At 41.4% G+C, this 15732-nt stretch overlaps 1 protein-coding gene across 1 annotated transcript in view; it reads right to left on the bottom strand.

Annotated features, from left to right (window-relative positions):
• rspry1 (ring finger and SPRY domain containing 1) overlaps nt 1-15732 on the bottom strand; it is a 102092-nt gene that overhangs the window by 15966 nt on the left and 70394 nt on the right. The window contains exons 6-9 of the mRNA XM_070897912.1: nt 9561-9627; nt 7025-7156; nt 3313-3428; nt 488-631 (exon numbers count right to left, since the gene is read on the bottom strand). Of these exons, the coding sequence (XP_070754013.1) occupies nt 488-631; nt 3313-3428; nt 7025-7156; nt 9561-9627 (459 nt within the window). The remainder of the gene's footprint in view (nt 1-487; nt 632-3312; nt 3429-7024; nt 7157-9560; nt 9628-15732) is intronic.

Below are 15732 nucleotides of genomic sequence, written 5' to 3'. Positions count from 1 at the left end.
CAAATGACCAGATTGTCAGTTTGACTACATTTGCTTAAAAAAAAGGGCTTCCACTGAGTTTATCCAGACCAGGAAAGTTCCAGGTTAGATTCGTGGGCTGTATGGAATTTGCTGATCTCAACTAGGATTGTGCAAGGGTACTCAAATGCCCTCGAGTAGGAAACGGGAGACTGATGAGGCTTGCCACTCTTAACTACTGTCCAGTAACCCTTTCTGGAAGTGTGTGTGTGGATGGTCAGGACAGGATTGGGTTCAGCTGTGTTACTTCCTTCCCTACTACAACTAAATAATCTGCTGACCCATCACTCCCCCTGCAGTCAAATTATCAACAACACTCACAAAATGAAAGTGCCCGCTATTCCACATTTTATAAATTGACTCACTACATTCTATCTATTGGAATTTAGTGATTTGAATCAACATTTAGAATTTAAGAAGTGAAAAACAAAATTCTTTGGTTCATTTAAAAAGTATTTTGATAACTTACATGATTAAGAAATTTACTATCCTTGGTCGCCCAACCAATCTGCATTACACCAGAAGTAATTACAGTTACTTCATAGTACCATACTCCAGAATCTACACAGAACGTACACCGGACACTCTCAAATGAGGATGCATCACATCGAGCCTGCAAGAAAACACATTGAACACTCAATGTAATAACCCTGACAAGATTCGGCCCGAGGATTTTGTGCACTAAATCCCAGTACAGGTGCTCGCAAAACTAGAATTCGAAAGTGAGGTGATGCTTCAGTTGCACAATAGATGGTTAGACCCCATCTATTTTGGACACTGAACTTCAAGATTATATTGGCCTTGGAAGGGATAAATTTTACCAGGACTTAAAGGGTTAAATTGAGGCCATGTTACATAAACTTGGCTTGTATTCTCTTGAACTTAGAAGGTTGAGAGATAATCTAAATCAAGGTATTTAAAATAACAATGAGAAAGTGTAATTGGAGGGAAACTATTTCCTCTGATGTGAGAATCCAAACAAGGGGGCATAATCTTAATTAGTGCTTGGAGTGAAATCAGGAAATAGGTTTTTATACAAAAGGGTAGTGGAAATCTGGAACTTTCTCCCAAAAGGCAGTGGATGTTGGGCAAATTTAAATTTAAGAGACAGATTTTTGTTCAGCAAGGGTAAGCAAGGGATATGGAACAAAGGTGGGCAAATAATGTTGAGGTACCGATCAGCCATGATGTAAATAAATTGCAGAACAGCCTACTCCTGTCCCTATCTTTCTAAAATATAACCAAGGGGTCACCCAAAAGTCACAAATCAAGTCAGGAATATTAAGTTTATTTTGCAAGAAAAATTGTTCCTTTCATCACTTCAATGATGAAAATCTCTCTTACAAGTTGAGCACTTTCACTATGCTTTAATATTAAAACCATGTAAACTGCTCCAAGTTGCAGAGGTGACTGGTCATATTGAAAATCCACTGAACTAGATTAAGCAAAAAAAAACTATGCCGACACCAAGTCCAATTCTATTTCTTTCACTATTCAATATGGGACCTGGTGTGAATACATAACCTCGTAAGCTCAATCCACAAAATACAAATTTTTAATCCATTCTAGAATGTTTTAGAGACAACAATCTGGTCTCATGGCTTTGGGCTGGTCACAGAAAGTCAACCAATATTTTGAAGACAAACAGCTTAGTTATACTAGTGAAACAGCATGAAGAAAGTTGCAATGTTCTGGCATGCAAGTACCTACCTTGGCGTTTTTGGCATATTTAAAATCAAGTCGAAGTCTACCTTTTATAAGCTTGACAATTTTAAGCTGCGACTGTTCGGTCGCAGAGGCTTAAACTTGTGCCAATTCAATCTGATCTGCATTGGCAAAACTGAGCAGAATGCTGTGGAGAGGTACAATGCCATGTGGAGGGAACAACATGCCGACAGGCAGAGCATTTTTTACTTTGTTCTAGCTTGGCAGTAAAAGAAAAACTATAGAAGTTTGGTAGACTTATGCCAATTGGAAATGGCTACTTCCATCTTTTAATAGGGCACAGCCAGCAACTTCACTTGATCTAATCTGCAATTCCAGCTCTTCAGTTTTATTAACTGCATTAATCATTTCATTTGTTTCATCGTATGCATGAGAAAATAGACAAAGCCAAACCAGAAAGAGATGGAAACTGAGAAATCTTCTAAAAATAAAATCTCCATTCCAATTTCCCCCCTTCCTCCCGCTCCTGAAGGTGCAAATTCATGCCGAGATACAATTCATATGCACCAGCCATCTGTCAGTAACTTATTTGTATGGGAGCCCAGAAACAAGTGTTTATAGGTTATTCAGCAAAGGATGGTATCATAGCCAACATTAATCCAGTCTTTATATTCACAGTTTCCAATGCAAGAGTTAAGAGACGATAAATGGCAGCAGGAATCCTGGTAAGTTTCCCCTCCATGGTGAAGGGGAGTCAATGGTAACTATGACATCCTTCTTGCTGCCCTGCTGAGATCAGTTAACAGACTAGGGCGCAAACCAGAGTCCTTAATCTGTATAGCAAGGTATCACAGCACATCATACAACTGGCTCACTATGTCAGGGCATAGAAAAAAAGCAGAATTAAATTAAACTCCAAGTATCTAAGCTTTATGTCTATGTGACAATCAGGTGCATACCATGAAGTATTGAGACCCACACATAAAATTTAAATCAATGTTGCCATTAATTGGTATGCATCTCTAGTTGCATGCACAAACATATTTATCCACCAATGCAGAAGTGCTAACAGCCCTTTCCAAACTGCCAGGCTAACAAAATTCACAGGACACTTAAAAAAAAAAACCTGAATCGAATTGAGGGACAAAAAATTAATTCGAGGTTTATTAGTACAGGTTGAGCCTCCCTTGTCCAGAACTCCTTCTCATCCAGAACCATTTCCAGCCACCGGTGGCGCATGCGCAGAACTTCCTTGCTACCGACTCCTGCAATTGCTGGCCTGACCCTGCGATCCACCGCATCCTCTCCTCCCCCCCGGCCATGATCTCTCTGCTGCACTCCCAGCCCCAATATCCCCTTGCTCAGTACCTGTACCATCCAATTTAACGTAACCACACCTTGTCCGGAAAAATCCCTTATCCAAAACATGCCAGGTCCCAAGGGTTCCGGATAAGGGCGGTTCAACCTGTACTGGCAACAAACATTGCATTTTGAATGGCAATTCGAGCAAAATCCAGATTTCATATTGTGACCTCAGACCCAGGGTGCATTAAGGGCACAAAAAACAGATGTAAGGAAATAAAATGCATTTTACTATAATAGTTCAAGGCAAATTAAACAAACACTCACCTCTAGTCCATCTGGTGAAATTTTGAGGTATTCACTAACGTCATTGCTATTCAACATTGCATTGATGTGACTGAGATTTACTTTCTCATAAGTGAACTGCCTTTTCTGTTTCAAAACTGCATTAAGAAAAACTCAGTTATTAGGCAGAACAGGTAGCATTAAAAAGGAATAGCATCCAGAAGCATTATGATTTTTTTTCAGATTAGCAGCAAGGATGCAAGAGTCAAGAGTCAAGTCTAAACTGAGATTATTTAGACGGTGCAATCAACTGTAGTGATGTAGAATTGCATTTTACATCTAAAGTAGTTGTTTTTAATATGTCCTTAATCACATTACTTAAAGCTAGTTCCATCTACAAGATCAACTGTAAATGTGAGAACAAAGGAAAGTGGAAGAACAAATGCTAGTTCTCCGTGCTCATTATCTGTAACAGGATGACAAGGCTGCAGGTGTTTGCAAAACTAACCAAAAATCAAAAGGAAGCGTGATTAAAAAAAGTGTGCCACTTTTTGGACTGTTGTGACTTGCATCCTGCACAGACAGAGAACCTCCCGAGGAGCTGGATCACTGAAGGGAACTTGCATTCTAATCCAGAGAGTCCAACACCACTGACAGGAGGGTTCTGGGTCAAAATAGGTGTCCTGTGAGTAATGATCATAATATTTAATCATGCTAACCAAGTAAATGAGCTTTGATTAATAAATTTGTTGAGACTAAATAAATATTGCTTTACAAGACAGTGTGGTCAAGTGTGGCTGGCTTTAGGATCACAGCTGAGAGCTGTAGGCTCAAGATCCCAAATTATAACTAGCCATGTCATACCCTTGGTGTATATGTACAGTTGGCAGATTCCCTTTACAATCGAGGCATTTACATTTTTTTTTTAAAGTGTATTTCTTTCACAAGTGCATCAGAAATACTGACATTTTCGCAATAGTTCAAGCTAATCATCAATTGGTTCCTGAAGTCCATTTCTGTAAGCAGACATATTGCAAATGACCCAAACAGTCCCCATTGTTGCTAGCAGTCTAAATATAAAAAAAAAAGAGACCAGTTTTTAAATCATTAATAAATACATGATGAAAGGTCATCGATCTGAAAAGTTAACCGTTTCCCACAAATGCTACCTGATCTGGTGAGTATTTCCGGCATTCTCTCCACCCCGCCGCCACAGATTTCCAGCATCCGCAGTATTTTGCTTTGTTTGATAAATTCCACCTCAGTTAACCTACTCCCCAGTCAAGTATAGATTTCAACACTTTTCTCCGAATTAAAATTTAAGCTGAGCAGTTTGATAGTGTCGATCTCAGTTTTATCAATGGAAACATCCAGGTTTTAAACTTTCTCTGCAGCTTTACAAAATATACATGGAATTATAAGAAAGAAAGAGGGTGGGTATATGAGCTAAGAAATAGGACAGGAGGCATCTGTTCAGAAGTTACTTCTGATTATACTGGTTTTCATATTGGTCAGCTTCACTTAAAATGGACACTTCAGTTACTGCTGTTTATATATTTATTTTAAAAAGCCATTTGTAACTGTCACAGGCTTTCCAAAACAGCAGTCATGATTTTGCATTTTGTACTCCTGCCATTATTATTTTTGGAGAGGGGGCAAGAGGGGAGAAAATACACTCGAGATCTGGTATTTAAATGATCAGATAAATAAGCCACTCACTGGTTAGAGAAAAAAAAAGATTTCCTTCAATAGCAGCTGGCTATATGTGTCAATTAGAATTTGAAGCATTCCAAAACAGTTTGGGGGCAGGTAAAAGGGAAGAGAAAAAAGGGAGTTACAGTTAAAGTTGCTGTTCTGATTCACTGGACTGCTGTGGTTTAGATGCAATACGTGCTGCCATTATGGTGCTGTTTTGCTACTGAGTTGTAATTAAACATAAAGTTTTGGAAAAAACGTCAATTTAAAAAAAATACTGCTTTACTTCAACACAAAATCTTACTCTTGGTTACATCAGCATCAATGGTCATAGAATTGTATTTTAAAACTGTATAGAAATATAGAAACATAGAAAATAGGTGTAGGAGTAGGCCATTCGAGCCTGCGCCACCATTCAATAAGATCATGGCTGATCATTCACCTCAGTACCCCTTTCCTGCTTTCTCTCCATACCCCTTGATCCCCTTAGCCGTAAGGGCCATATCTAACTCCCTCTTGAATATATCCAATGAACTGGCATCAACAACTCTCTGCAGTAGAGAATTCCACAGGTTAACAACTCTGAGTGAAGAAGTTTCTCCTCATCTTGGTCCTAAATGGCTTACCCCTTATCCTTAGACTGTGTCCCCTGGTTCTGGACTTCCCCAACATCGGGAACATTCGTCCTGCATCTAACCTGTCCAGTCCCGTCAGAATTTTATATATTTCTGAGATCCCCGCTCATCCTTCTAAACTCCAGTGAATAAAGGCCCAGTTGATCCAGTCTTTCTTCATATGTCAGTCCTGCCATCCCGGGAATCAGTGTGGTGAACCTTCGCTGCACTCCCTCAATAGCAAGAACATTCTTCCTCAGATTAGGAGACCAAAACTGAATACAATATTCCAGGTGAAGCCTCACTAAGGCCCTGTACAACTGCAGTAAGACCTCACTGCTCCTATACTCAAATCCCCTAGCTATGAAGGCCAACATACCACTTGCCTTCTTCACTGCCTGCTGTACCTGCATGCCAACTTTCAATGACTGATGTACTATGACACCCAGGTCTCGTTGCACCTCCCCTTTTCCTAATCTGCCACCATTCAGATAATATTCTGCCTTCGTGTTTTTGCCACCAAAGTGGATAACCTCACATTTATCCACATTATACTGCATCTGCCATGCATTTGCCCCCACAATTTGATCAAAATCATTAGGATACACAAACTGTATCATCTCAAAACTCGAGGTTAGGAAGTGGCTCTTTTGTCAGATTAGTGGACCTGCGGAACGGGCTGTCACCTCATGCGGTGAATACTAATCGCTGAATTCCTTCAAGCGAGAGTTCAACTGGTTTCTGGCTGGAGCGATCACCTTATACAAAAGATAAGATACTGTAGGCGAGTGGTTTCATGATTGCCTGCTTGGGGCAGGGGGTAAAAGAGAAAGGAGATCAGTTAAGTATTTTCCAGATATCTCCCCCTAATTAGCCTAGATTTTTCATCTGTTTTTTTTGCCTCTCCCAAGAGATTACTTAACCGCGGGTGGGGAGTGTATAATATGATGCACAAGGCATTGCGGTTGTGTGGAATAGGCTGAATTGGCCAGTGGGTCTTTTCCTGTCCATCGTTGTTCATATGTTCCCAAGATGCAGTAGGTTTCAAACTGCTCCATTGAATACCTTGGGTTTAAATTTCCAAATTTTCTTTTTCCAAGATGTTAATATCAGAATTCAGTTCAGAGCAGCAAGATTTTTTTTTAAATGTACTTGCGAGAGTGGGGCGAGGAGACACCATTGCAGCCGGTATTTTACAAAATGCAATCACTGTGGTAATTTCCTGAAATTGTTGGATAAAGTCTTTAGATTTGTAGTTACCATTTATACCCCAGCAGTAAGGAATGATAACTGCACCATGCAGTTTTACTTAAAGTTGACAGTATTTTTCTCATTAATCTCCATGTGCTGTAATGTCACTAAAATTACAAGTACCCTGTATTCCATTTGAAAATTGCCAAACAATTTATTTTCCCGTGACAATCAAGCAAAAATCTCAAACTTACACAAATTATCCAGGCTCCATTGTGCACAGAAGCCAACCTGTCGCTTCAGGTAATCTGTATGATTTACCCAAGACTCCAATATAAGTAGTTGATCACTAATACATGACTCAGAGACCGTTAATTTATTTTCACCTGCAATGAAAAGTTGCATTGTTTCAACAAGTACCCACGGCCACAAAACTATTCATTCAAGTAATAAAGATGCATGCTTTACCGACTTGAACAATTACATTTGATAATGCTTGTAGTTATATAAAATCAATTCTGAACTAAGCAAACAGAATTGCAGTTTTCCAACTTAAAAAAAAATCATCCCACATTTTACATGACAATTATAATTTAAATATTTAATATTTGTATAAATAAGCATCCAATTCAACAAAACGACTTGAAGTAGCGCTCCTTACATTTGGTGCCACCAAATGTAAGGCTCGGACCTAATGCTAAACTTGTATAGAACCATGGTTAGATCACACTCGCAGTATTGTGTACAGTTCTGATGCAAAAAACTATATAGTAGCACTGAAGAAAATGCAAAATAGGATGATATCAGAACCAAGATGGTACATCAAGAAAGAAAAGGCTGGGACTGAGAGGTGACCCGATGGAGGTCTTTAAAATTATGAAGGGGACTGATAGGATAGATGTAGAGAAGATGTTTCCACCTGTGGGGAATCCAAAACTAGATGCCAGAAATACAAGATAGTCACTAATAAATCCAATAAGGAATTCAGGAGAAATTTCTTTACTCAAAGTAGTGTGGAACTCGCTATCATATGGAGCGGTTCAGGCAAATACCATAGGAGGCATTTTAGTGGAAGCTAGATAAGTACATGAGGGAGACAGGAATAGAAGGGGATATAGTGACAGGGGGAGATGGAGCATAAACACCAGCATTGACCTGATCGGCTGAATTTTCTGGCCTATTTTTGTGCTGTAAATTCGATGTCATAACTATCTCATCTGGACTTGTAATTTTCATATTGCTACACTGGTGGAGATCCATCATTTGGACAAGAGAAGATGTTTAACAGCCATCTAAATAGTCAGCCCTGTGGCTTAAGATCCCATGGTACTTGAAGAGCAAAGTAACCATACAAGAGAATTGTTGGATTGGATTCTTTGCACTGAAGGAGGCAAGCGTTGACAGAATGAGAGCAGATGACTGCCATTGGCTGCACTCCTATAATGCAAACACATCTGGAGAGAGCAAGTATTTAATCTATTTCCACGTTAATGGGATACATTGCTGAACTATGAATAGGAAGCCCAAGAATTTGCTGCTGGTTAACAAGATATGTAATAAACAGGGTGCTACACATAGAAACAAAAATTGCCTGTTTTGTAAAAACTTATATATGGCCATTAATTGGAGTGCAGAGAAAAAACCCCTAGAGGGTTTGGCTTCAGGACAATATATAAACAATGCAACTTTCTGTTGAAGCCATGGAGAAAACATCAAAATGGTCCAAAAGAAGGGCCAGAACTGAAACATTAATCCATGTTTATCATTCAGGTCCTGACTGAACTACTGCCAGTTCGCAGCCATTCGATTTTTATTTGCTTTCCAAAAACTGCTGTTTTTCTTATCAAAGACTTGTAGCTAGAAGTTACAATTGTCAACTCTGACTGAAGGTTTGATTACACAGCAGTTGATCACAGTTTGCAAATGTTATTGCATTTAGCTTAGTTTACTCAGTACTCGAGCATTCCCAAGTAAGGCAAGATAATTACGCCATAGTACATAAGTAGATGCACAATTTGGAAAGAAATGGTTTGGAATGATATTGGAAGCAGGGTCGAAGGAAGTGTTATCCAGGTAGTTGTGGGAGTCAGTGTGCTTATAGTGAACGTTTGTCAATAGCCTATCCCCAGAAATGGAGACAGCGAAGTTGAAGAAAGGAAGGGAAGAGTCGGAGATGGACAAGATGAAGGTGAGGGAAGGGTGGAAATTGGATGCAAAGTTGATGAAATTTTCAGGTTCAACTAATTATAATATTGGCTGACAATTTCCAATAAGCCTACCTGACTCAGCCTAACAGTTGGCTGGTTCTGTTGCACTTCTGATGAAGTTACAGCATGGAAGGTCATGAGGTGGAACCAGCTACGGTGAAATTCCAGGGTGCTTTGGGGGGCAAAGAATGGCTGAAACACTCGATCCTCGAGTGCCATCAGGTATGATAGTGGGATCAGCCCCAAGAATTGCAAGTAGAGGCAACAGAGGTTCGCAGGCATGAAATCGAAGAATGACTCTCCTGGGTTGACATCAGCAGTGTCTAGGATAGCAACTCTCAATTCTGGGAGACTCCCAGATAATCTGAGGGGGTTGACATCCCTACTAAACTCAGTTACTTTATAATAAGGATTCTGATAAAGCAGCCATGAAACATTTCATTTATAAACTACATTTCTATTTTGATCACTGAATAGTAGTGAGCTAATAAGAGGACAGCAAACAATTTAACAGTAAATTTACATTTTTTTTAAAATCCTACAATTTATGAAAGGTTACATTTATATATAAACAAAAACTTACTTGTTTGTGCAAACTTCTCCAGGGCAATGAGAGAGAAAAGCATGACCGTGGGGTGAGACTGTGCACTCTGTAATATCAAGAGTCAAACACCCAAGTATAAATTTACACAGGTTTTATTATTATACCACACATTAGTTTGGAAGTATAATTTTAAAATAAAAGGCATGCAAATAAATAATTTTGACTTTGTGGATTGTGCAGTGCACTATTTTCTGACAAGGATGAGCAAGGAACCAATACATTTATGTAGCTTGAACTGTGCACAGTCTTAAGCATAAAATTACACTGGTTTGAAGACAGTGTCATATTTGCCTTGAACACAGACTACAATTCAAAAGTAATGCAATGCCCGCGAAGCAATTTGGGGTGTCTACAGAATGAGAAAAGCACTATATAAATGCAAATGATTTAACATGCTTGGATTAAAAAAAAAATAGGGGTAATGCTAATTAACTCAATCATTGCAATACTTGCATCTATGTAGCCATAAACCAAGCTCTACTGGTTTGTAATCAAGTACATATTATTCTTAGATATTAGAAAAAGAGCAAGTGAAAGAAACTGACTGCCTATGAAAACTCACCATCTTGCAACAGATTTATAGCCTTTACATAAGGCATTAACTAGAAGTGAAGCAATCACATCTCAGCTTCAAATGATAAAATTACTCAAGCTTTGCTTTTCAGAGTTTAGATCAACTATAACCTCTTCATGGCTTTGTTTTCTCAAGGATATTAGTTATCATGCCAAATAACAGCATGTCAACAAATCTGCTGGAATGATATTTGGAGGTATAAGTCAACAGGAAGCAATGTGTGGTAGAGGAACAGGATAAGTATTAAACTTTATTTTTACCATACATCGTGTAACAGTAATAATTTCTACCAGCAGTTTTCAGCAAATTAGTTTTGAAAAGCTGTTTGGCTGCATTAACTGGTTATGTGTTATCAATATTCAATATTAACAGATGCAAATTTTAAATTGCTTGTCTGCTAAAGATTTATTTCGAACTTGGGAACTATTTGCTTTCTTTTACAAAGTATGATCAAATATAACCCTACAACAGGAAACTAGGACATTAGTCAATCCAATGAATTAAAGATCATGCAAAAGTACAATTAATCGGTACTGAAGTACAAGGTAGGAGAGCAATTTTAAAAGGATCATGTACAACTCCACCTCGGGAAATCCAAACGGAACCACCTTACTGAAAAGAATCAGGAAGCACTGTTGCATAAAAGCTGCTGCGTTTCAGCCCTGAATCCTGCTTAAACCTGAACACAACGGTAACTCTGCATGCAGCCCACATCAATGCAGAGTTCCTGAATGTAGTACAGTAAATCATTGACAATAGCTTGCAGCTGAAATGTTTCTGAACATTGTAGGAAAGTTCAATAACACTACCACCGAATTTGCTTAAAAAAAACAAGTTTACTGTGTTGAAATTAAATGTCAGATAAACAGTCAAACAGACCATTGGAGGAGTTATCAATGTTTAATCTCAATTCTTGACAGCTACCTGAAGGAAAGGGTGCTTCAACAGTATTCGATCACTTTGAACAATATAGACCAATGACTAATTAGTAGATAATTTAACACAATAGCACTGTGCACAAAGAGACAAATCTATTCCCTTCCCCACAACTAAAACTAATAAAACAAAAGCAGTTCAATGGCAGCATTTTTTTATTTCCACAATTTGCAGTATGAATGATAAAGTGATGACTAAATGTAGTACATACATTTAAACTCTAGCTCTGCACCAGATATTCAAATCGCCCAGGACAAGTGTTCTTGCACACCAGATTTTATTTGCTCCTCAGCACGGTTATTTAGAAAGAGGATAGGCACCTCTGGTGACGATGCAAAAAAGATTTACAAGGACAATATCAGAACTGAAAGTTTATAACCATCAGGAAACACTGGGGCTCTTTTTAAAAAAAAAGCTGAGGGGGATCAGATATAGGTCTTTAAATTATGAAGAGGTTTGATAGGGTAGATGTAGAGATGTTTTTACTTGTGTGGGAGACCAAAACACCAGCATGAACCTGTTGGGCCAAATGGCCTGTTTCTGTGCTGTAAATACTATGGCCTAAAAATTCGATTACGCCCGAAAATGGATGGGGACACCGTGGGACGAGATTTGCTCGTGCCCATTTAAAAGCACAGGCATGTTAATTTGACTCTGCCCGCTAATTTGAATGATTTTAACGTACAGTCCAGCAACGAACACGCTGCTTCAGGCTGTGCACTCAGCAGGAAGCCCAATGTTTAATCACTGGAGCGATGCTTTAAGCAAGGTTGTCTTTTTTTTTTAAAGCAGTCTTGAGCACTTAAAGGTGAACGGACTTCTGAAATCATTCCATATTAGGCAGTTTTCAACTCTTAAAAGTTGAATTGCCTTCTGCATGTAGAAAAATAAAATGGTAAGTGTGTCAGCACTAACACAATTGGCTCAACAGCTCAGGGAAAGGGCACCTAGCTCTGGCATGCAGCATTTCAGCTTTGTGCAGGGGGTCAACACCGGAAGAGAGGTTCTCTACCCATAGGGGGTCAGGAGGCCTCCAAAAAGAAGGATGTTGGACCAGATTGTCGAGGCCGTCACTGCCAGCAGTGTTATCCCTGGGACCTGGCTCCAGTGCCCAAAGTAGTTTCATGACTTCAAACAAGTCATCAAGATCAATGAAAGCTGTCTCCCACCACTAGCCTCACATCAGCATTTCCTCGGAATCGAGGAAGACTTGCTTCCACTCTAAAAAAAAATGAGTCCTTAGGTGGCTGAACAGTCCAATACGAGAACCACAGTCTCTGACACAGGTGGGACAGATAGTCGGTGAGGGAAGGGGTGGGTGGCACAGGTTTGCCGCACGCTCTTTCTGCTGCCTGCGCTTGGTTTCTGCATGCTCTCGGCGATGAGACTCTAGGTGCTCAGCGCCCTCCCGGATGCACTTCCTCCACTTCGGGTGGTCTTTGGCCAGGGACTCCCAGGTGTTAGTGGGGATATTGCACTTTATCAGGGAGGCTTTGAGGGTGTCCTTCTAGCATTTCCTCTGCCCACCTTTGGCTCGTTTGCCGTGAAGGATTTCCAAGTCGAGTGCTTGCTTTGGGAGTCTCGTGTCTGGCATGCGGACTATGTGGCCTGCCCAGCGGAGCTGATCAAATGTGGTCAGTGCTTCAATGCTGGGGATGTTAGCTTGGTCAAGGACGCTAAAATTGGTGCATTCATCCTCCAATGGGATTTGTAGGATCTTGGAGACATCGCTGTTGGTATTTCTCCAGTGACTTGAGGTGTCTGCTGTACATGGTCCATGTCTCAGCCATACAGGAGGGCAGGTATTACTACAGCCCTGTCGACCATGAACTTGGTGGCAGATTTAAGGGCCTGGTCTTCAAACACTCTTTTCCTCTGGCGGCCGAAGGCTGCACTGGTGCACTGGAGGCGGTGTTGAATCTCGTCATCAATGTCTGTTCTTGTTGATAAGAGGCTCCCAAGGTATGGGAAGTGGTCTACGTTGTCCAGGACTGCGCATCTTGATGACCTGGGGGGGCAGCAGAATGCTGTGTGGCGAAGACAGGCTGATGGAGGACCTTTGTCTTATGGATGTTTAGCGCAAGGCCCATGCTTTCGTACACCTCAGTAAATATGTTGACTATGACTTGGGAGTTCAGCCTCTATATGCGCAGACACAGGCATCGTCTGCGTACTGTAGCTCGATGACAGAGGTTGGGGTGGTCTTGGACTGGCCTGGAGATGAAGGTTGAACAGGTTCCCACTGGTTCTGTAGTTTAGTTCCACTCCAGTGGGGAGCTTGTTGACTGAGGTGGAGCATGGCAGCGAGGAAGATTGAGAAGAGGGTTGGGGCGATGATGCAGCCCTGTTTGACCCTGGTCTGGACGTGGATTGGGTCTGTAATGGATCCGTTGGTAAAGATCACGGCCTGCATGTCGTGGAGCAGGCGGAGGATGGTTAAGAACTTTTGGGGGCATCCGAAACGGAGGAGGATGCTCCATAGACACTCACGGTTGACAGTGTCAAAGGCCTTTGTAAAGTTGAAGGTGGCTATGTATAAGGGCCAGCGCTGTTCCCTGCATTTTTCCTGCAGCTGTCGCGCTATAAAAATCATGTCCATTGTGCCCCGTAGGGAACGAAATCCACACTGTGACTCCGGGAGGAGCCCCTCAGCCATAGGTTGAGGAGGAATCTAGCAACGACTTTCCTAGTGGCTGATAATAGGGAGATTCCTCTGTAGTTGCTGCAGTCAGACTTGTCCTTTTTTAAAAAAAAAAGATGGTCACGATCACTGCATCTCAGATCTCCTGGCATGCTCTCCTCCCTTCAGATGAGAGAGATGAGGTCATGTATTCACACCAACAGTGCCTCTCCGCCATACTTCAGTGCCTCAGCGGGGATTCCATCCGCTCCCGTAGTCTTGTTGTTCTTAAGCTGTCTTATGGCTTTTTCTACCTCGTGCAGTGCTGGGGTTTTATTGAGGTGATGGCGGGTAGCGTGCTGCAAGAACACTCACGTCAAAGGCAGAATCTTGATTGAGGAGATCTTCAAAGTGCTCCTTCCAGCGGCCCTGACTGCCTCGGTGTCCTTGATGTGGGGTGGGGCCTTGGCTGTTTGGACCACAGGTGGCCTTGACTCTGCTCAATGCACTTCCATCACTTCCCTACCAACAATCTATCGAACTCAAAGCACATCTCACATTCTTAGCTTCACCTCACCCTCTTGGAGGAGACAGTGCTGGCCATTCTTGGCAGAGGCATGACTGAGCCCCCTGGCTAGCAGCAGGGCTGAAAGAATACAAGATGCTCATACATTATCCTCCTTCTTGTATCCCACTTCCCTCTCATCCCACAATCTCTTCTGATCTACAAGCTGCACATGTTGTAAGCATGCACCTCTTGCTTTCCCACCCTCCCCATAACACCCTAGCCTTGTGCTTTACTCATTTCACACACCCAAGAAATCCAGCCTGCCCAGCCAGTAGTTGACCAAGAGAGGAGAGTGAAGAAGAAAGTTACTCGATTTGGCACTCCCAGCCACCAACTCCGATCGTCCTGCAAGGCCATCTGCAGTCCTCCCACAAAGTCAGCAGCCTTCCACCAGTCACTGGGGTAGCACTGTATGACACCATTAGGATAAGCAAAGGCACATGCAAGACAGTTGATTTCTTGATGTCATATTGGATGCATATTATGGATAAAGTTGAATTTGAAAGTTTGTGGTGTGGTGGCTTTTATTCCAGCATTGTGGCCAAGAGGACGCAGGGATGATCAGGAACAGTGGAAAGGTATGGCAAGGTGTGGGACAAATGTTGAAAGGGGAATTAAGGTTGTGGTCACTGGTACCGCAGGTGGATGATTCCATCTCGCATATCCCGGCCAGAAAGAGGCTGTCTGGGTTGCCTCCTTTCTTCTGCTTCCTTGTAACTAGAGCCAAGGACTGAACAAGTGGTCTTCTCAAGAGGCTTTCCTTTAACATCCAAAGCCTTGCAAGTGTCCAGCAGCACTCTGCACACTTCCAACAACTTTTTAAAATGTATTGCACCAAGCCACTACTCCAATAAAATGTTAAAAAAAACACTCCAAAAGCTGCAACAAACTTCTGAAAGATGCGTGTATCATTAAGAAGCTCTGACAGCATCTCTGTACGACTGCTGCACACACCACCTTCCATGCATGGTTAGGAGAGTGTGGTATGGAGAGCGGCAACGTCCAAAATCGCAGTCGTGTATCAATTCAGGCATTGCACGTCAATTAACATCATGCTCTTCACATTTGCATTGAAGGTGAGCACAGGCAACAGCAGCGCGGCCGACCTCTCCAAAATGGCTGCCATGTCCCACACCGGAAGCAGGTGGAAGTGAGGCGGCCTCCATTTTTTCAACAAAATTGGCCTCAACGTCCAGTGCTACAGCATTGAATTTCGGTATGTAACGCGTTTACTTAATTATACTTTATGACCTTACAGAAACATGGCTGAGTCCATGATCAGATCAGTCATGAGCTTATTGAATGGCAGAGCAGGCTCGAGGGGCCGTATGGCCTACTACTGTTATTTTTTATGTTCTTATGGCTCCTGTCTAGCAGGCAAATAATAGATTGTGAGTTATATAGAACACTTCTGTCCTTATAAAACAGATCATCTGACACGCTGTGAATACCA

Source organism: Pristiophorus japonicus, chromosome 13 (genome assembly GCF_044704955.1).
Source record: "Pristiophorus japonicus isolate sPriJap1 chromosome 13, sPriJap1.hap1, whole genome shotgun sequence".
Lineage (NCBI taxonomy): Eukaryota > Metazoa > Chordata > Chondrichthyes > Pristiophoridae > Pristiophorus > Pristiophorus japonicus.
This window is presented reverse-complemented; position numbering and strand designations above follow the sequence as displayed.